Source organism: Chelonia mydas, chromosome 2 (assembly GCF_015237465.2).
Source record: "Chelonia mydas isolate rCheMyd1 chromosome 2, rCheMyd1.pri.v2, whole genome shotgun sequence".
Taxonomy (NCBI): domain Eukaryota; kingdom Metazoa; phylum Chordata; order Testudines; family Cheloniidae; genus Chelonia; species Chelonia mydas.
The window spans coordinates 45,486,024-45,507,410 of NC_057850.1; the positions used below are offsets into that span (position 1 = coordinate 45,486,024).

Sequence of the window (21,387 nt, forward strand, 5' to 3'; positions counted from 1 at the left end):
CTACTACTGTTGGAACTTTTAACTAGGGGTGGAAGAACCCAGAAAAATTCCAGCTCTGATTGTTTAATTCTACAGTTGAAAAAATTATGCAAAAATCACAGTTTGCAGAATCCAAACTCCTCTGTAAAAAAAGAATAGAAATGCCAGGGCAGTAGAATATGATATGAGTAGGGCCCTAACAAATTCACAGCCATGAAAAACAGACCGTGAAATCTGGTCTTTTGTGAGCTTTTACCCTATACTATACAGATTTCATGGGGAAAATCAGTGTTTCTCAAATTGAGGTCCTGACCCAAAAGGGAGTTGTGGGGGGGCAGGTCACAAGATTATTTTAGGGGGGTTGCGGTATTGCTGCCTTACTTCTGCACTGCCTTTAGAGCTCGGTGGCCGGAGAAAGGTAGCTGTTGGACGGACACCAAGCTCCGAAGGCAGTGCCTCGCCAGAAGCAGCGCAGAAGTAAGGGTGGCAATACCTTACCATGCCGTCCTTACTTCTGCGCTGCTGAAGATGGTGGCTCTGCCTTCAGAGCTGGGCTCCCAGCCAGCAGCCGCCAGTCTCCAGATGCCCAGCTCTGAAGGCAGCACTGCCACCAGCAGCAGCGCAGAGGTAAGGGTAGCAGTACTGCGACCCCCCCCTCCCCCTCCTTTTTGGGTCAGGACCCCTACAATTACAACAGGGTGAAATTTCAGTTTTAAATAGCTGAAATCATGAAATTTACAATTTTTTAAATCCTTTGTCTGTGAAATTGATCAAAATGGACCCTGAATTTGGTAGGGCCCTGGATATGAGATTAAATCTTGTGCTTAGTCTACAAGTATTATTGCAAAACTGAATTAAAGAATGCTGCTTACCATAGAATGTTTGTTGTGAAGTGGTAGTAATAAGAGCACAAATATCAAAGAATGCCACCATTTTTATCATCAAACATGTTGGAATACATTTGTTGTTGCCTTTATAAAACACCCTTCACCATAGAATTCTACCTAGGCTCCAATTTATTTTCATGCTGCTTTTGATATTTAGTTTTAATATTTACTGTATTTATGTAAATCTTTTGTGTGGTGGAAACTTGTAACACAAAGACACGCTGCAACCTGCTGCTACTGGACATATCCTGATCATGGCCTTGATCCTGCATGACTTCAGTGGGAGCAGGTTCAGTGTCATGTAGTATTAGCAGCTGCAGGTTTCTGTGAGAATAGCATTTGAAGATGTGTTCAGCAGAATCAGTCAAGCAGCACTCAAAGATCAAGGCTAGCTAGAAAGAAAAGCTCCACTCCACAGAGCACGCCAGGTCTTGTCTCACACTTCGTAGTTTCTGTGGTCTGAATTCATTGCACATGCCCAGGGCTCCTTGCATCTCTCCATTCCATCCCAGGAGCTCGCTGTGTTCCATCTCTTTCTTTCAGGGACTCCCTGTAATCCTCTCCCTCATTTTGTGGCCTCTGCATGCTCCTCCCACTCCAATACCATATGCTAGCGTTTCTGTGCACTCTCTAGCTACCACATCTGGTCTCCTTGTCAAAGACTCTGCACCTTCTCCCCACTCACCCTTATTTTTTTTATTTTTTTTTCTGTCTGGGAGTTAATAGTTTGTAGTGTTGTACCCATCTTAGGAGATAATAGATCATTCACAATGTCAACATGTTAAACTCTCTTGGGAGGATGGGCAGAGATGAGGGGTGCGATTGATGTTATGCTGCACGGTGGCTGCAGTCAGCCAGTTTGATCTCTAGAGAATTACAGAAGTGGTTGAAGTTGCTGGGTCTAATAACCATATGCAAGGGCCTCTGAGTGTCACCCATTTTTCCTTCCCAATTTTCACTACGCTCAATAGGCCCATTGCTGCCTAGAACATTCCCTGGGAGTTTGGAATTGATCGGATGCAGCAGTCAATTACAGCATTATATTCATGTGTACCTCATCAGGAGCACTAAATTCCCCAACAGCAACTATGTAGTACTGCCAACTTCCAGAGATGAAACATCGAGTCAGACCTTCAAAAATCATGACTTTTTTTTTAAAAAAAAATTATATTGCATTTTTTAGGTCAGTCTCTTGATCCCCAGGGTGTGTGCATGTGACAATTAGTGTTGTCCACTCTCCCACATGTACTGGATAAGGTGATTTTGGCCCTGCTGCAGGAGCTCTCACCACATCTGCCTGTCTCCTGCCCAGCAGTTAATCCTGTCCTCCAGTCCCCAATCAGTTCTCTCCCCACCCAATCCCCCCAGTTCAGTCCTCCAGTCCCCAACAACACCACCTCTGTCAGTTCAGCGCCTGTACCCCAGCGACCCCCATCACCCTCAGTTCACCCTCCCAGCACTCACCCCATCTGCTCAGAACCCACCATCAATACAGCATCCCCACCCTCCTCACCTCTGCTCTTCAGGGTTCTTCACCCTCCCCAGGCCTGGGAGGCTGCAGTGGGATCCCTTCTCCCCTGGTAGGGGAGCACCTGCCCAGGGCTGACAACTGCCCTGGCCGTGGCTGACAGGATTTCTAAGTAAAATTAAGCCTCACTTTTAGAACTCCCAAATGGCAGGAGGTTTTTTGTTTTTTTCCAGTTAATTCAAGTCCTTATTTGAGGGTTGGCCCTCCCCCTTCTTTATGTCCCAGCGTACAGCTACACTAGAACAGAGGTTCTCAAATTTCATTGCACTGTAACTGCCTTCTGACAACAAAAATTACATGACCCCAAGAAGGGGGACTGAAGCCTGAGCCCTGCCACTGGTGGGGGTTGAAGCCAAAGCCAGAGGGCTTTCAGCCCTGGATGGTGGGAGCTGTAACCTGAGCCCTGCCACACAGGGCTGAAGCTGAAGCCTGATCCCCACTACCCAGGGCTGAAGCCTTCAGGCTTCAGCTTCAGTCCCGGGCAGTGGGGCTTGGGCTTCAGCCGGGGTCTGAGCAAGTCTAATGCCAGCCCTGGTGACCCTATTAAAACGGGGTCCTGACCCATAGTTTGAGAACCGCTGCACTAGACAGTTTGTACTCTCTACTAGTGTAGCCATTCTTAAGCTGACAGGCGATAGGTCTCCTGTCAGCTTTACTACTCCAGCCGAGCGACGGTAGTTATGTCAGCAGGAGAAGCTCTTCCATTGACATAGCATTATCCACACCAGCGCTTGTCAGTGTAACTTACGTTGCTCAGGGGGGTGACTTATTCACCCCCTCGAGTGACGTAAATCGTGCCAACGTTAGCTGTAGTGTAAATAAAAGATATTATGTCACCCACCTTCTCTCTCTAACATCCTGGGACCAACACAGCTACAACACTACTGCATACAGCATTATAGCCAGCCAGACAAGCAGAGAAATGCCATCAAGTTGAGCATAGGGCTATGTCTTCCCTGGCAACTGAATGACAAAACTTGTGTCTTTCAGAGGTATTAAACCCCTCTTCCACCCCCCACACCCCCCCGCCCCCAAGACAAAAGTTTTGTCGACGACAAATGCTGGTGTGAACAGTGCTTTGGTGGCAGGGGAGCCGACAAACAGCGGCTACACTGCGGGCCTTTAGGCAACATGGCTGTAGCGACAACCCTGTAGCTAAAAGTGGCGTAGTGCAGAAATAGTCAAACATCCTGCTTCACTCGGCCAGAAGGTATATGCAGTATCTTTAGTTTCCCTATCTGAGGGAACTAGAAGTAGCTGTGGGACTTGAATTGCCATGTTATGTCTAATTTAAACAAAATGTGATTTCTTTTTTTTAAAAAAAGTCTGTACACTATTACAGAACACATTTGTAATTCACCAGCTGAACTAGTGATTTGCAGTATAAAGAATTATAGCATATTCAAACATGTAAGGAGCCTTTCCAAATTTTTAGTGTATTAACAGGATGCATTCTGTGATAGTTATTCACAGTTCATTGTTTCCCCAAAAAGGATAAATGAGTTGCCAAGAAACAGCAATGACCTGTAATACATTTGAAGTTAAGTGGTGATGTAAATTGGGTCGCAAGTTGTGACATTTTCCTGTCTGAGAGAGAAAAGAAAGCGGAGTAAATAGAATCTGATTTAAGGGAAGTAAAACTGTCTGATCATTTGGTTGTGGCTGTAACCTATTTATCTGTGAAAACAAAGCAGGTTAGAAGCAAAGAAGGGGTTTTTGTGTGTGTTTTGGGCTGGGGGTGGGAGGCAGGCCTGGAGAGAAAAAAGGACAGGGTTTGAATTCAAAGTATAAACACATTCCTGGGCACTAGTTAATCATTTTGTATCCTATCAAAAAAGTTCATTAAAAGATCAAGTGGTAGGAAGGAGCTGGAGAAGAATCAAGTGTGGGAGGAGAAGTGGAAGGGATTGGTAAATGCTTCCCTGAACTGAGCTGTAGCATATGACATGGTCACTGTCGGTAACTTCATTGTTATTGAGAGGAAGTCCTTTCAGTATTAGCCTATGAAAATTCTTGCAGCAAGAAATAGCTTTCATGGTGAAATGTGTCTACAGATTTTCATTTGATTGCAATATTAAAGCATCTAAAAATCCCAGAAGGTAGTAAGTTACCTTTAACAAAAACTACTCACAAATTCTAGAAATGGCACACAGTCCAGGTGTAACTCTCTTTATTTTACTGGCAATAAAAAACAGTGCTGCAAGAGGCTGAACGCCCTCAACATCTGTTGACTTAGGTGGGAGTAGAGGGTACTCCTGACCCTATCAGAAAAGGAAATGTCAACTTTTAACTGTTTAAAATCAAACATTTTAGCTTTGAATATCTGAAATAAATAGTTGGTATCTGTTTACTTATAACATTTTTTCCCCCTCTTACTGCAGATATGATCCTAATGTGAAAAGGAGAAGATAAATTCAAGAGAATTTACAATGAACCTACAGCAAAATCTTGATACCCTGGTTGCTGGTTCCAGTGTACAATATATATGGGAAGTCTAAATTATCTGTAAGAGTTGTTTTAAGTCCTGCTTTTATTAAAGGAAAACAGAACCAGTTTTACATTGTTTTGGCATTTAGAGAGTCCACATTTCTGGTTTCAAGACTTTAAACTCATTTGCTTTAAAGCAGTGCTATAGTACAACTTTCTAGATATTTACGGCTTCACTTCAAGCTTTCTTCTGTTGGTTTGAGATACACTTCTGCTATTACTCTATTGTTCTGAAAAAAGACCCGGTTAATTTGTTTAGCTTTTTGTATAACAGTAATAATTTGCTGTACAATAGGGCTCAAAGCACAAATACATAAACTACATAAAACAGACATGGTGGGGGCAGTAACCTCATTTTCTGACTCTGAATAAGTTGGGCAGTCGTCTTGAACAGTAATCAAAAAAGAAATCACAAGTGTGAACGCTGCTGCAATCCACAGACCTCTTAAGTTTCTTTGAATACATCTAATGCTGTGCACCATGTGAATAAAAAGTTAACCAGACCTGTTAACCACAAGTCAAATCATGGCTAGCAGGTTCTAGATGAGCTTTCCTTCACCTGGTGTGGAGAGAGATTTTATTCTGAGCATACTAACAACAATGCTGTTTACCAGTTGGATAACATAGGTGTCAGAATAAAATCCCTGTCTATAGTGGGCAGGAAAGTTTTAGAATTCTGCCCTCCACAATCATTCATACTGCTGTGGCTACTATTTCAAACCTAATATGGGCAGAGTCATAGGTAACATTTAAAATAAAACCTTGCATCACGTTAAAAGAGGCTTATAAAATTTCACTTTAAATAACAGAGCCAGTTCTGTTGCAGAAATGCATACAGGTGCTGAAGTTAAGTCACCTTAAGGTTAAGGGGAATTTGTTTGTTTGTTTTAAACCACTGTTTAAACTACTGTAGGTAGTTTACAGTGTTGTTGTAGCCATGAGAGGTGGGGGTGAGGTAATCTCTTTCACCAACAGAAGTTGGTCCAATAAAAGACAAGCTTTTGAGCTACACAGAGTTTTGCTTCTTTCCCAGAGTTCTGTGTAGCTCAAAACCTTGTCTCTCATCAACAGACATTGGTCCAATAAGAGAGATTCCATGTGTTAGCAAGATGGTTACTGCCACCTTGAAATGATCAATGTAGGTTACAGCTGTCGTATGTAGCCAGCTATCAAACATACATTTATTTTTACATGCCAAGTAGTCAGAGGTTTTTTTAAACACCCAGATACTGCTTTTTCATAACAGGCTTGATCTAGATTCCAATATATAACTTTGTCAGCAATAGTCAGTGCTCTCACAAGAGTGGCAGTTATGTGATGAGCCATTATGAATACATTATACCCTACGAGTCTGGCTCTTAGGCCTTCACCCCAACCAGTGAATGAGAGATCTAACATAAATCCTTGACTTCTCAAATTGTTAAACAGTCTGCTGCTATTTTCAAAGTTGGTGTCTTCAAAGCTGAGGAGAGCCTGAGCTTTTCAGTATTGGCATGTACCAAATTCATAAGTGAAGTTACTGTACTATTTTATAATGAAAATATTCATTTTAAACAAAACTTCAATGAAATCAGATCACCTCAAATATCCATTTTTAAACTTTCATCATTTGTTCTGTTCCAGTAGGAATAAGAGTTAGAATCAAAACCTGCTTACCTATTTATTGGGACCATTTGTATTAAGTCATCATAGGCACTAGGAATCTTTTCAAAACCCACTTCACCTCTATTTCTATAATCTCAGTAAGCACTACTAACAAATTAAAAGTATATATGTATAGGCCCTAGTGCTTCAAGTTAAAGCACTTGTTAAGGGAACTATTCCCATGTGTAAATGTACTCATGTGTGGCCGCAGTATTTGGCTTATAAAGAAGACACAGCTCTTTCACATGGTGTGGAAAAAGGCACGAGATGAAATTGAGAAGGCTTTTTTTTTTTTAAACACACATCTCCATCATCGTTCACAAATGGCTTGCACACGTCTTCCTTAGGACAGATACAGCTCAAGCACGTTGAAGAGAATGCTAAGAATTGCTCAACCTGCCAGTAGCTCTGCATGTTCAGGGAGCCTGATTTTACTGATTTATTTTGTGGCTGTAATGAGCATTCATCCCTTTTTCTATTCCTCTTCTGGGAAAGTTTCCTTCTGCACAGGTTACTTATCTTCAAATGAGGAGAAATGCCATTTCTTAACTCCTTGTCCAAACAGAAAAGGGCTCTGTCCAAGAAAAATAAGCAGAAGTCCTCCAAAAGCCGCAAGACTAAAACTTCATTCTCTGTATGGGAAGGGGGATGCTTGTGAACCAAGGAAGAGAGAGAATAATTATTCTTGACAAAGTTGAGGTGATGAAGAAAAGGTTATCAGTGGGAGCAGTGGTAGTCAGGAGATCTCAGCTCTGCCCCTGACCTGCTAGGGGACCTTGGTCAAGTCCATTCATTGCTCTGTGCCTCAGTTTCCCTACCTGTGAAACAGGGCTAATGGCCCAGATTCACAAAGGCATTTAGATACCTAAGTCCAACATTTTAGGGACCATTGGTATTCTGCAAAGCCCCCAGTCAGCTGCCATCTAACCTAATAGGAGCCTAGGGGACTCAAGTGCCTAAATGCTGACACCACATTGTGGATTGGACTCCTAACTCAAGTTGAGCTCCAAAGCAGGATTCTCAAAGCTATCTTGCTACCAGGGCCTGATCCCATAGGCTCTGAGCACACTTAAGACCTGATACCTGTCACTAAAGACAACTGGAAGCATGCATAATTCAGAGCAGGAACTTGAAGCCAGGTGAATGCCCTAACCACCAGGCTATAGGGTATTCTGAAGTGAGTCTCAGTATCTCATGTCAAGAGCTGTTCTTGTATAAATAAATATTCATTAGGTCACAGAGAGAGACTGACTATAGCCCATTGGTAAGGGCACTCACTTGGGATGTGGGAGACTCAGATTCAAGTCCCTGCTCCAATGAATATTTAATTATGTATACAGTAGAACTGCTCCAATAGGGGAGAGAGAGAGAGAGAGTCCTAGCCCAGCAGTTACTCACCTGGGAAGCGGGATGTGCTCTGGAGCAGGTTTTTGAACCCAGTTCTCCCACATCCTAGGTGAGTGCTTCGATGACCAGCACAGTGCGTCATCAAAAAATTTCAAAGCTGTGCTCTCCCCCATCCCTCCTCAGGCAGTCTAGTGCTTGTGCTGCGCTTCCCCTCCACCTCTCCATGCAGTCTGGCAGGTATCTCAGGTCTTAGACATGATCACCAGCAGGCCCTTATCACCCACTTGCTACCACTAAGGTTTCTTGGCTGTTCTCTAGCCTTTTCATCTGCTCCCGGGACCCCATCCCATCCCACTTCTCACCCTCTTTGGCTCCATTCTCACTTTTCTTCCCTGCACAATATAAGCATCCTTTAGTCTCCATCTTAAACACCCCAACCTTGACCTCACTTGCCTTTCCAATTATTGCCCAAACTCCCAAACTGAGTGAACCGCATTTTCAATCATTTCCTGAAATACCCATCTTCTACCCTCTTCATTCCACTGTCCTCTTCCTGGACAAAGCTAAGGGCTTCTGCTCCATCTTCACTCTCCTTTTGACACTTTATGACCATCTAGTATTTGAAATCCTGTTAGCCATTGGCTTCCATGGCTCTCCTTTGCTACTATGTTTATTCCCTTCAGCATGTTGTTTGCTGGGTCTTTCTTCTCCTTCCCCTCTCTTTCAATAGCTGTTTCCCACATATCTGTCCTTTGTGCTCCACAGCCTGGATGAAATGTCTAGGCAATCTTACCCACTTTCATAGGCTCTGACCACCATCTTTGTGCTTATGACTCAAATATGTGCCTCACTACTCAGAACCTATTCCACATCTTGGCTCAGTAGTACTCAACCAGCGGTACGTGTGCCCCGGTCGGTACTCAGAGGTATTCAGGAGGTACATCAACTCATCTAGATATTTGCCTAGTTTTACAACAGGCTACATAAAAAGCATTAGTGAAGTCAGTACAAACTAAAATGTCAGACAATTATTTGTTTATACTGCTCTGTACAATATACACTGAAATGTTAGTACAATATTTATATTCCAATTTTATAATTGTATGGTAAAAATGAGAAAGTGAGCAATTTTTCAGTAATAGTGTGCGGTGACACTTTGTATTTTTATGTCTGATTTTGTAAGCAAGTAGTTTTTAAGTGAGATGAAACTTGGGGGTATGCAAGACAAATCAGACTCAAAGGGGTATAGTAGTCTGGAAAGATTGAGAATCACTGTCTTGGCTGATCTGGTAACTTAAATTGAACATGGCAAAGACCGAGCTCCATTGTTCCTGCCAACATCCAAGACTTTCAACACTTCCCTCTCTGAACCCTTGTAATCAAGCTATATTCAAATCTTGAAATTTCTCCATTTCAATATCTTTAAGAACCAACCTTTTCCTTGTTCAGATTGTCAAACCTCTTGTTTAATCTCATGACTTGACTATTGGAACCACCTCCTCACTAACTTTAACTACAACCACCTTGGGTCCATTCAGAACACTGCTGCCAAGCTGTTTCCTAGTTGATCCTGGCACTATGCTTCAAATCCTTCCTCTGGCTCCCCTTTTTCCACTATATCGAAGACAAATATTTGGTCCTTACCTTCAAAGCCCTTATCTATGTAGGTGCTTTTGAAAATTTTACCCCTCGTCTTTCATCTCTGTCCTTAACCACTCTCAAGCATCATCAACACAAACTGGCTCCACAGGCAATCAATAAGCCAAATGGAATGGGTCTTCTACTCCAGACAGAGCTAGGACAGCCCCAGGCAGACCTGTCTGCAACCTGACAAAAAGCTAAAGGGATTAATATTTTTCCAGAGAGAACTCAGATTCCTCTGGGATGCATATTCTGTCACATCAGTGGTCACAATCTTTGCTATGCATTTTCCACATTCCTCCAAGACACAAAAATAGTACAAAAATACTAGGTGGATGGGACAGTAATTCTAGTAGCATACATCAGCTATGGTAGCCCTCCTTTTTGGTCTCACCGCTTCCCCTCTGACCTGGGCTTAATATTTCTCCCTCTGTCTCTAAGCTGTTATCTGACTTGAGATATTCTGGACAAATTATCTTTACATTGCACTCATCTAGAAAGAAAGTCTTGGCACAAAGAAATTTTTCTAAGGGGAGAAATAAAAAATAGCCCCAGGGATGCTGGCTATTATTCAACTGTTGCATGAAGATCTGTCCATAGGTCTCAGCTTTAACTCCTCGAAGGTGCAACTTTCTGCCCTCAGTGTTTTAAATCCAGATCTTCCTTGGCCTCTATCATCCTCAAACTTGCCAAACTTCTTAAAGCCCTTTTCACAATTTCCCCTGCAAGGACCAGAATGGCATCTTCAACACCATTACTTGGACTCCATTTGAATGCTAATGTCAACAAAGCCTTGCATGTTTCAGTTGCCATCACTTTAGAGTCCCAGATAGTATAGCTCTTTCAAGTAAGACACTTTTTCCTCTTTCAGGAAGGCAAAACAGTTCTTAAACCGTCTCCCAGTTTTATTCCAAATGCTCTTTCTCTCCCCAGTTGAGGTTATGTGCTCCCATTTGTCAGCTCAGTTCAAAAACAGCCACAAGTCGTACCGAGAAACTCTTCCACATTGTTTTTCATTCTAAATACAAAGTTTAACAAGTCTTTTGCAGCTTCAGGAACCAGATGGATTCACTGTTACATAGTAGAAAATGCAAGGCTTCCAGAAATGCAGCATCCAAAGACGTCTAGGCTTATTTGTCATGGAGCATGGCAACATGCTGGTCAGAACTTTAGCCTTAGTAGGGAGAGAGATGTAAGGCTGCACTACAGTCATCTCTCCACTTTTGCCAGATCTACAAACTCAGTTTGCAAGCATCTGCAGAGACCTCCTTCAGGAGGGCGATACTCCAGTCTCTGGTCCCAATTTAAACCCTCCAGGATCATAGGGGAATCTTTCCTAGGTCATCTTTCCTACTTTCTCTCCCTATTGTTCCTCACTGCTCATTTCTTGCCATCAGTGAAGACCATCGAGAAGAATGCCAATTGTCTTTCTTCCAGTTATGATTACACTAAATCATCCTATCCAGCTGTATTCAGTTTACTTATCTTAGAGCAGGTTCCCAGTAAATAGATTCCATTTTCTCCCCTTAGGGTGACAGGTGTAAAAAAAACAAACAAACAAAAAAAAACTAATCTCAAAGCTGGGTTGAATGATTACATTTAGGATTTAAATTTTCTACAACTTTGGATGAACTCTTCTAGTGGGTTGCCAGGTGAGTAGGTCCAGCATTCCCTTCAAAGCACATGAACTGCTACTGGTCTGTAGAGAAAGAGGGTGCAATTCAGTCAGGATTAGTGGGCACAACATTTATAACATAACACACCAACCTGTGGAACTCAGTGCCTTAGGTGAACACCTTGGTAAGATTCAAGAGAAGATTACGTATTGTATCTGAATAAAGAATTCTGCAATTACTCTCTAGTATAAAAGCTTTAGCCACATGTCAGACCTCATGTTTCAAGTTATAAGCCAATCTGCTAGACCCCAAAAGAAACTCTCCCCATGGTTTATTATTACACAAGTGCCTTTCTTTAAACAATTACCACTGTTAAACAGTCAGGTAGTAAGTGCACCATTAGTCAGGTCTGGTATGGCAATTCTGAGGTTGAACTCCAAGATACTTTCAGGGATCAAATTATTTTAAAAACTTCATGGCTATAATTTAGCCTGGCGATATACTCAGTATTGCTTTGGATTATAACCTATTTCTGAACCAAAGGCAACCATAAAAATATAAATTGCATTGCTACACAATCCGGGTTAGTGCTACCCTAGTTAACTGCAATTTTATTATCAATTTGTAAAATAAGTCCAGGTCTTCTGAAAATACCAAATATTAGTCTGCATAATTGACAGTTGACAGCTTTTTCATCGGGTGAAAAAAAGCCAGTTGCAAATATAAAACTAGCAGCTCCTAGCATACTGCTTCAACCAGTAAAAAGGCTTATTTACACACTGGCGAGGTAACATTTATTCTTCAAATTCTAGACATGCATACTGAAAACTACTGCTCTGTCCAGCCTATTGACCTGCACTCAAACCTTAGTTGAATGCTTAGGAACACTGGCAGGAATGGAAGAGATCACTGCTAACTCTTTGGGAGGTGCTGCAAACCTAGAGCAATGGACGCCAATATAAGACCCTCAGTAAAAAGCTCTGCAATTAACTCTTGTCATCATGTTAAGTGTTTATAATACCTAAGTAGCTGCTGCAGCTAAAGATGGGACTAGTCTGTCTTCTACATTTTTTTGCTTTTGTGATTAAGGCAGTCCTTTTGTCCCATTTAATTATTAAACTAGAAGTACATGAAAAATCAAATTTGTGCATGAATGATGGGAATGCTTTTTATAATCTGTGATGTTATTTTGTAAGTTATCTACCATAAATGTCTGAAACAACTCCAATTTTGGATTTGCCTCACCGCCATGCAAAAGTATTGCAAGTTTGTTACAAGCGCAATTACGTTCTTTAATAAAATCTTTAGCTCATACCTAATGTATGCGACTTATGTAATAAAATCAAAATCTCTTAATTAGATAACTATGAATTAGGTATCAGTTTTAAACTATAGTTACACAAGTTCTACTAAAATGATGGGGAAAGATTATACTTGTCTACTGTGTCTGCTTATGCAAAAAAAAACACCAATTGAAACCAATTATTCACATAGCTCTTTGTTTTCTAGATACAAAAAGTAGTTAATAGTTTATGGAAATACTAATGAAACAAGAAATGGCTAAATTCAAATCATGTGGGCATGACTGGGAACAAAAGCAATTATTTAAAAATTTTGCCTTGTTTTATTCACATTGTTTATGCTATTGAATTTTATAAATTGCTTAAGTTTGTAAACTACACAACTAGGTTTTTAAAATGTAGATTCCTTAGCCTTCAATTGAAAATACTACGGTTTGAATGCCTGTGCCTCACTTTTCCCTCACTCCCCTTACGCAAAAGTCCAGATCCTACATAACTATACTAACAAGCCTAAAGGTTTGCAGGATCAAGCCCCAAGTTTATTAGTAAGCACAGACAGACTGGACACTATCCAATCTATTTGTGCGTATTACTAAATTAATGCAACTCAAGAGGCACATGGTTGGGATCACAGAATATGTATATCACCCATTATACAGTCTTGAAGTATAAGTTATCAAGGGTCTTTTCTGTATTCTGTTCAGGTTCTTATATCTTGTCCATCATTGTGATCTTTTTGGGGTTCGAGCTTTATTTTATTCATGTACATAAAGGCCTTTTTAGTTCAAAACTATCATTATATACTCCACAATACACTTAAGAGCAGACACTAATGAACTGAATTAGACAACATGTCTTCTACCACATTAGATTTGAGTTAAAGTGCCTGGTAATGGATTAAACTAAAACTGAACACCTATCCAAAGGGGGTACACATGAATACTTAACTAGTTCTGAAAATTATTATTAGAAACTTTCAATTTATTGTTTGCCCCAGCTACAGTGAGTAACATTGGGTTGTGTCTATAGTAGTTTATCTAAATACTTGGGCTTGAGACTCTAGGTCAGGGGTGGGTAAACTTTTTGGCCCGAGTGCCACATTGGGGTTGCGAAAATGTATGGAGGGCTGTGCCTACCCAAAAGCCTTGTCCCACCCCCTATCTGCCCCCTCCCCCTGACTGCCCCCCTCAGAACCCCTGACCCATCCAACCCCTCCTGCTCCTTGTCCCCCGACCGCCCCCTCCCAGGATCCCTGCCCCTAACCACCCCATGGGACCCCACCCCCTATCCAACCCCCGCTGCTCCCTGTCCCCTAACTGCCCCGAACCCTATCCACACCACCACCCCCAAACAGGCCCCCCGGGACTCCCACGCCCTATCCAACCCGCCCTGTTCCCCGTCCCCTGACCACCACCCCCTGAACCTCCGCCCATCCAACTGCCCTGTCCCGACTGCCCCAACCCCTATCCACCTCCTCAGGACCCCCCCTGCTCCCTGACTGCCCCCGGGACCCCTTCCCCTTATCCAACTCCCCTGCTCCCTGTCCCCTTACCATGCTGCTCAGAGCAGCAGGAGCTCACAGCCCTGCCGCCCAGCCGGAGCCAGCCACGCTGCCCAACAAGAGCGGCGGGCCAGAGCACTCGTGGCACGGCACGCTGAGGCTGCAGGGGAAGGGCCGGGGGCTAGTCTCCCTGGCCGGGAGCTGAAGGGCCGGGCAGGAGGGTCCCGCGGGCCATAGTTTGCCCACCTCTGCTCTAGGTGTCACCTTAGAGAGACCAGAAGTGTGAAATTTAGTATGTGCCCATTTGCAATCTTGAGTTTGCATCCTTGTCACTCCCATAAGCAGAGAATGATGATTTTGCAAGAACATTTCTATACAGGCTCAGTCATTTTGTATGGTGACAGTTTTAGACCATGGCTTTTAAAAAAGAAATATGAGTGGTTAGAGACATCCTAGTTGTAATGTTAAGCATTACCTTAGAAAAGAGCAGGAGCTGGTGCTTGGACTTAGTAAGGGAAGATGGGAGCGTCTGCTCTCTATCTCCACCTGATAAGAGATCCTATTCAGTCTTCTTTAGCGGTATTGTGAGAAAAATTGTTTACAGGTTTTACAGTTACTTCTCAACAATATTTCCTTTTCAAACAGATTTTTTTTCAAAAGTAAATTAGGTATTCACTATCTTGACACTGTCGTAAGAGCACTTACATCAGCACTTTATTATTTTACTGTAAACCAGAATATTCTTGGAAAGTTACATAGCAGTGTAATAGAGAATAGATCTCTATAAAATCCCTATATTATGGTCCTTATGCACTTATGGAAGTGTAGGCATACACTTGACAAAAACGTTAGTGGATTGTCAAATTAGCAACTAAGCTTAAAGGAATGCTGTTCTCTCTTTTATCCCAGTACCAAATTATGATGGATCTGGTTTAACTGTTAAGCCAATCTTTTTCTACTTGTAGAAATCCTCTTCGTTTCTTGTAAAGACTGCTTTACTAAGGGCTAAATAAACCTTTATACAAATGCCAGTATTACTATGGCAAAATAAATATAATCCTTGTTCAAAATACACACACTTGCTTTGAGACCAAAGATCATCACAAGGAAAGCTTTCTGCTCTTACAACTTAACTTCGATTTATACTTTCACGATAAGTATATTTTGTTTGGTGAAACAGTAAGAAGAAAAGGCAGTGCTTGGGCAGACGTTCTCTTTCCAGAGCGTAAGTGTGCTCTTTCCTTTGAGCAAGAGACCACAGGCAAGTCAATGTAAGTTAGTCTCATTTGCTGTCTATCTGGAAGAAATTCCAGTTGGGGGACAGAGCACTTAAAACAGCAGACCACACTTCCGTCTTTTGAAAGGGATGAAGTAGCGTAGTGTCAGCATCCTCTACCAGGCAATACAAGCGTGACTTGTATACATAACAAAAAAGAGGCTACTAATGAATTTAGCTGTCAATGTGTTGCTTGTTAGAGTATGCCTGCAATTCCATATATGAAAGTTTATATGACCGCATGTTTTAGGGGACCCCATCCCCACCGCTGCCTCTTTCAACAATTAGTTGATGTTTCTTCTTTTGTCTTGTAGCCAAACATCGTGCAATGCCCAGTGCACCTCCTTTTAAAAACCGTACAAAATTGTCTCCAACCAGTGGGCCTAATGCAAAAAGATTGGCTTCCTTAGTGCACTCGTAAGTATATGGATCAATCTCAATAGGATTACCCTTGCATGTGATTGGCTGGTTTGGGCTATGACCTATCCCCTGACCATGGTCCTTTAGAAAGAACAAATTAGGGTGAGAACCTATCAGTACTAAGGCTACGGAGAACTTGAAGATTTTCTTCAATCCAGAGGCACTCTGTAGGACACATTTCATGTCTGGCTTGAAGGAAAGTACACGGTGCTCAGGAAAACTGGTGTAAGCAGAATGCAGATTAGAGTCCACAGCATGTGACTGAGCACACATCATATGATAGACCTTATGGTATTCAGGATAAAGCTTTTTAGGCAGCTGTTTGAAAATTAAACTTGGATCAGTAACCCTTCTACGAAAAACATGAATTACAGGGATGTTATTGTTGTAAGCACACAGTACTGCGTCAGCTGCTGAGAGTCCAGCACCCACGATTAAGACAGGGTCTACTTTCCCACGTAGTTTTCCTTTGCTGATGGCAGCTCCAAAGTCAGACATGGAATGAAACACAAAAGGAAATTCTTCTCCTTCAACCTGTAGTCGGCCAGGAGAATCAAAAGTTCCAGTCGCAAGAGCCACATTCTCAGCAAAGAGGCAGAAGGGCACCTGAGAGCCATCTGTTGTTCTCTGATAACCTCTGACTTCCCAATTTCTCTTGATCAGTGATGACTGTACATCTTCCTTTTCCATTTGCAAATGCTGTGTTGAAATATCTTCACTCACTTGGCTTTCATCTTCGTCATCCTGTTCTCGGTAAAGTCTTGAAACAGATGTTATGTAAGCATTGTCTCTGAAGTTCTTCTGGAGGCCCATGACTTTAACATATTGTTTATAATAACAAGCTATTTCTTCTGGCATAACTCTGTCACTCTTTATACTTCTGAAACAAAAACAAAAGGCTTCCAGTTAACATTTATGCTCCAATGGATGGGTCAAACATCACATTTGAAATATTGAATGTACAGATATCAAATTTATCTATCAGTTCTCACCCAAGAGCATCTCCCGCTGACATAGCACGGTGTAGATACCGCGTTGGGTCAACGTAAGCTACGTCATGGAGAGGGGTGATTTTTTCTCACCCCCGAGGGACGTAACTTACAATGACTTAAGTGGCAATGCAGACCAGTCTCAAGATTGAACAGATACTTTAGCATAAGTAGTTAGCACATATTCTAAGGGACTATTCAATGTGAAGTTGTCTGTTAACACCCCTGTAGTCATAGGACAAAAAGGGGAATTAGTGGGTTACACATTGTTGTAAAATGCTATAAATCCAGTGTCTTTACCGAGACCAGGATTTTTAGTGTCTAGCAAAATTATGAATTTAACCTCCCAGGATCATCTTTTGAAAGTGTTGTAGAGGTTTCGTTTGAGGATGTGGGCTGACAGGTCAGACAGAGTGATCAACTTGTGAAATGTGTTCACGCATAGATGACAGGGTAGTTTTACCATTTTCCTGTGAGAGTTCATTCGAGAGTGTAGTGATTGTCTGGTTTCACCCACATGGTTGTTATTGAGGCATTGACTGCACTGGATGATGTACACCACCCGTGATATGCATGGATCTTGAAAGGGGTGTGTTGTGGGGGGTGTTGATAATTGTAGCCGTGGAAATATTTCTTCCTCACCCACCTTCTCTCTCTCTCTAATATCCTGGGACCGACATGGCTACAACAACACTGCATACAACTTTTGATTTCTGGTATACAAGACAAGTCAAGTTTGAAGAAAATTAGTTCTTTAATTTTAAAGATGGTCAGCAACTTGAAATTTTCATGGCTTTTTTTGAGTAAATTAAAAATTAGTCATTAGATCATCCGAAACAAGAGAACAGCAAACTCAGTGCATAATTTTTAACATCACTGAAATGATTTTCTTCCAACTTGGTACGTTTTGTAGATCTCATTAAGACTTCAAATCAAATTTGAAGGCTGTGCTATAAAACTATATAAATTCCAGTTTGTTATATGCTAAGACAATTTATAACAAGATTACATTTTAAAGCCTAAGTACCAGATGTCAGAGCTGGTTAAGCTTTCAACCTAAACTCTGACTTGAGCACCTGATTTCTCAACCCTAACTGTGCATTAAGGGTAGTGTTTTGCATAAAATATATAAAGAACATAAGACCATAAGAATGGCCATATTGGGTCAGATCAAAGGTTCATCCACCCCAGTATCCTGTCTACTGACAGTGGCCAATGCCAGGTGCCCCAGAGGGAGTGAACCTAACAGGTAATGATCAAGTGATCTCTCTCCTGCCATCCATCTCCACCCTCTGACAAACAGAGGCTAGGGACACCATTCCTTATCCATCCTGGCTAATAGCCATTAATGGACTTAACCTCCATGAATTTATCCAGTTCTCTTTTAAACCCTGTTATAGTCCTAGCCTTCACAACCTCCTCAGGCAAGGAGTTCCACAGGTTGACTGTGTGCTGTGTGAAGAAGAACTTCCTTTTATTTGTTTTAAACCTGCTGCCCATTAATTTCATTTGGTGGCCTCTAGTTCTTATATTATGGGAACAAGTAAAAGTTTTCCTTATTCACTTTCTCCACACCACTCATGACTTTATATACCTCTATCATATCCCCCCTTAGTCTCCTCTTTTCCAAGCTGAAAAGTCCTAGCCTCTTTAATCTCTCCTCATATGGGACCTGTTCCAAACCCCTAATCATTTTAGTTGCCCCTTTCTGAACCTTTTCTAATGCCAGTATAACTTTTTTGAGATGAGGGGACCACATCTGTATACAGTATTCAAGATGTGGGCATACCATGGATTTATATAAGGGCGTCGACGTCTTCAGAGAACTATTCACGATGACTCCAAGATCTTTCTCTTGATTAACTGTAGCTAAATTAGCCCCCATCATATTGTATGTATAGTTGGGGTTATTTTTTCCAATGTGCATTACTTTACATTTATCCACATTAAATTTCATTTGCCATTTTGTTGCCCAGTCGTTTAGTTTTGTGAGATCTTTTAGAAGTTCTTCACAGTCTGCTTTTGTCTTATATATATATATATTTATTTATTTTCCACATGTTTATTTAAATTGAAAGATTTTGATTTAACTAAGAACGTAATGGCTCAAGCCAAAAGCTGCATTTTTCTCTGCGCAGTGTTGAGCCCTCAGTCAGTGTAACATAATCCTGCACTTACCCCACTGGTAAAAGTTCTTAAAACTAGTGCACTACGAAAGTGTTAATTTTATCTCCTCATAGTGTCGTACAAACACTAACCAATCCTTACAACACCTGCCGTAGGTAGGAAGGCAAGTATTAGCTCAATTTTATGAGGAAACTGACATTGTTATTCAGTGTGGGGCTATGTAAGTCAGGGGCAGAGCTGAGGTTAGAACTCAAGAACTGTGGACTCATAGGCTACACTTGCACACCAATCTGTCTCAGATTATTTGGTTTCTAGGACTAACTTCTTCCTCATCCAAGAAAAAGTATTCAGGTATCTTTATGAAGGCTCTCTTAGGATCCATGTATATAGTTAATTACAAGGGAAAGAAAAAAAACCCCAAACACCTACACTAGAAGAACTTTAAAGTTGCAATCTCAAGCATACAAAAGTTAAAAATGCCAAAAATAAGCTTTCTCAAGCAACCATAATTTGTCATCTTCTGCATCTGCATGATGTAATTAAAGATTCTATTATCTTATTTTTTCCACACAACCACTGCCTCACTCAGTATACAAGATGAATGGTGCTCATTGAATGGCAACTGTTCAATATTTCTTTTTAATCTTCCTCATTCTGTGTGAACCCAACCTTGCTGCTGTTTTTAATAATTAGGGCCCTACCAAAGTCACAGTCCATTTTGGTCAATTTCACAGTCATAGGATTTTTAAAATAGTAAATTTAATGATTTCAACTATTTAAATCTGAAATTTCACAGTGTTATAATTATAGGGGTCCAGACTCAAAAAGGAGTTGTGGGGGGAGGGGTTGCAAGGTTATTGTGGGAGGGGTTGTGGTACTGCTACCCTTACTTCTGTGCTTCTTCAGAGCAGGGCAAATGGAGAGCGGGGGCAGCTGGCCGGGAACTCTGAAGGCAGAGCTGCCGCCAGCAGCAACACAGAAGTAAGGATGGCATGGTATGGTATTGCCACCCTTACTTCTGTGCTGCTCAGTCAGCAGCTGCCACTCTCTGACCGCCCAGCTGTGAAGGCAGCAGCACAGAAGTAAAGGTGGCATGGTATGGTATTGCCACACTTACTTCTGCGCAGCTGCTGGCAGGGCACTGCCTTCAGAAGTGGGCGCCCAGCCAAGAGTCGCCACTCTCCGGGGCCCAGCAGGAAGGGTGGCAATGCCACGATCCCCCCTAAAATAACCTGTGACTCCCCTGCAACTCCCTTTTCGGTCAGGACCCTCAATTTGAGAAATTCTGGTCTCCAACGTGAAATTGGTATAGTGTAAGGTTAAAGCACACAAAAGACCAGATTTCATGGGGGGAGACCCGATTTCATGGTCCGTGATGCGTTTTTTGTGGCCAAGAATTTGGTAGGACCTTATCTATCTTATGGTGTATTAAATTCAAGCTTCTCAGCCTCACCTATTAGCCCCCATCAAAGTTTTCCCCCCACCTACATAGCTGATCTAATTTCTCTTGGTATCCCCTTCCCCTACCATTCCCTCTTCTGCTTCTTATGCTCTTTCCAACTCTTACTCCTACGTTCAGTTCTTATTCCCACTCTTTTGTGCTCTTTCATGCTGCCTTCTATAACTATAAGTCTCCTTTTCCTCATCACTCTCTTCCTTCAAATCTTTCCTTAAAACCTCTTCAAACAGATTTATTATCACAATTAATAATTCTTACATGTTGTATCTATGAGCCCAATCCTGAAAACACAACTGTGCAGTGTTTATTCCCATGAGTAATTGCACTGATTTCATGGTAGTAAGCACTTTAACACAGTAGCACTTGTAGGACTTGTTTATAAGCATAGCATGAATTAAGTGTGCTAGAAAGTGCTCTTTAATTAAAAAACAAGGCTGTAGATGTTGTTTAAGATAGTACTATATTAAGGTTCAATTTTTAAGATGAGGATTTTAAACAGCACAGTGTAACTACTCCAAATACTATATGAATCACTTAAGCATTGGGATGATTGATGCTCCAGAAATGTCTACAAAATCCAATCCATTTTTTAAATATATCATTTGGCTCATATTTTATAATGGGCACTAGTAACTAATATATTTGTTTTGAACAACTGCTCAGATCCACTTTAAAGTGGCCCTGAAATTCCATTATGTAAACTTCTGAGACAAAGAGAGGTTTAAAAGAAAAAGACAAGAGTGACTAATTTCATTTTTGGCATAATAGCAGGAGAAAACAAGTGCACTTGTTAAAAACTTTCAGTCAGAGACCTTGAATAACAAGATTAAATACAAAGCAAGTTTACCAATTTGCTTTATGTACACAAGTTTATAATCAAAAAAATTTTCAGGCGAAACTATAATGACCAGTTTCCACTTTGTTAAATAAAGTGTACTATTGTCTAAGGCACTCAAGGAAGGAGAAGTGCCACTGTAATTATTAAAACTATTATCTAGCAGTTGTCAATTTTTTAAAAAAATGTTCTATTTACAGCAGTCACATTTTCTGCATCTATCACTTTAAAAAACTTAGTGTCTTTACCTGCGTTTACTAGCTGCCCAATCCTTAAACTTCAGTCCTGGTAACTCCATCCAGTCTCCAAAACTGATTGTCAACATAGAATCTTCCATAGTCTATGGGAGG

At 41.4% G+C, this 21,387-nt stretch overlaps 2 protein-coding genes across 6 annotated transcripts in view; one reads left to right on the top strand and one right to left on the bottom strand.

The window, feature by feature from the left end:
* The window catches only part of NBN (nibrin), a 69,530-nt gene extending 57,082 nt beyond the window's left edge, over positions 1–12,448 (top strand). For all 3 annotated transcript variants that reach the window (XR_005224278.2, XM_037892327.2, XM_043539379.1), the window contains one exon: positions 4,776–12,448. Coding sequence is in view for 2 of the 3 variants with exons in the window: in XM_037892327.2 (XP_037748255.1) it covers positions 4,776–4,806 (31 nt within the window). In the remaining variant the exon portion in view is untranslated. The remainder of the gene's footprint in view (positions 1–4,775) is intronic.
* OSGIN2 (oxidative stress induced growth inhibitor family member 2) overlaps positions 4,548–21,387 on the bottom strand; it is a 39,317-nt gene continuing 22,477 nt past the window's right edge. For 2 of the 3 annotated variants that reach the window (XR_006288446.1, XR_006288445.1), the window contains exons 5-7: positions 21,286–21,377; positions 14,407–16,507; positions 4,548–11,212 (exon numbers count right to left, since the gene is read on the bottom strand). Coding sequence is in view for 1 of the 3 variants with exons in the window: in XM_037892329.2 (XP_037748257.1) it covers positions 15,454–16,507; positions 21,286–21,377 (1,146 nt within the window). In the remaining 2 variants the exon portion in view is untranslated. Of the gene's footprint in view, positions 11,213–14,072; positions 16,508–21,285; positions 21,378–21,387 lie in introns of those variants that run through there. The other variant, XM_037892329.2, reaches the window with a different exon arrangement.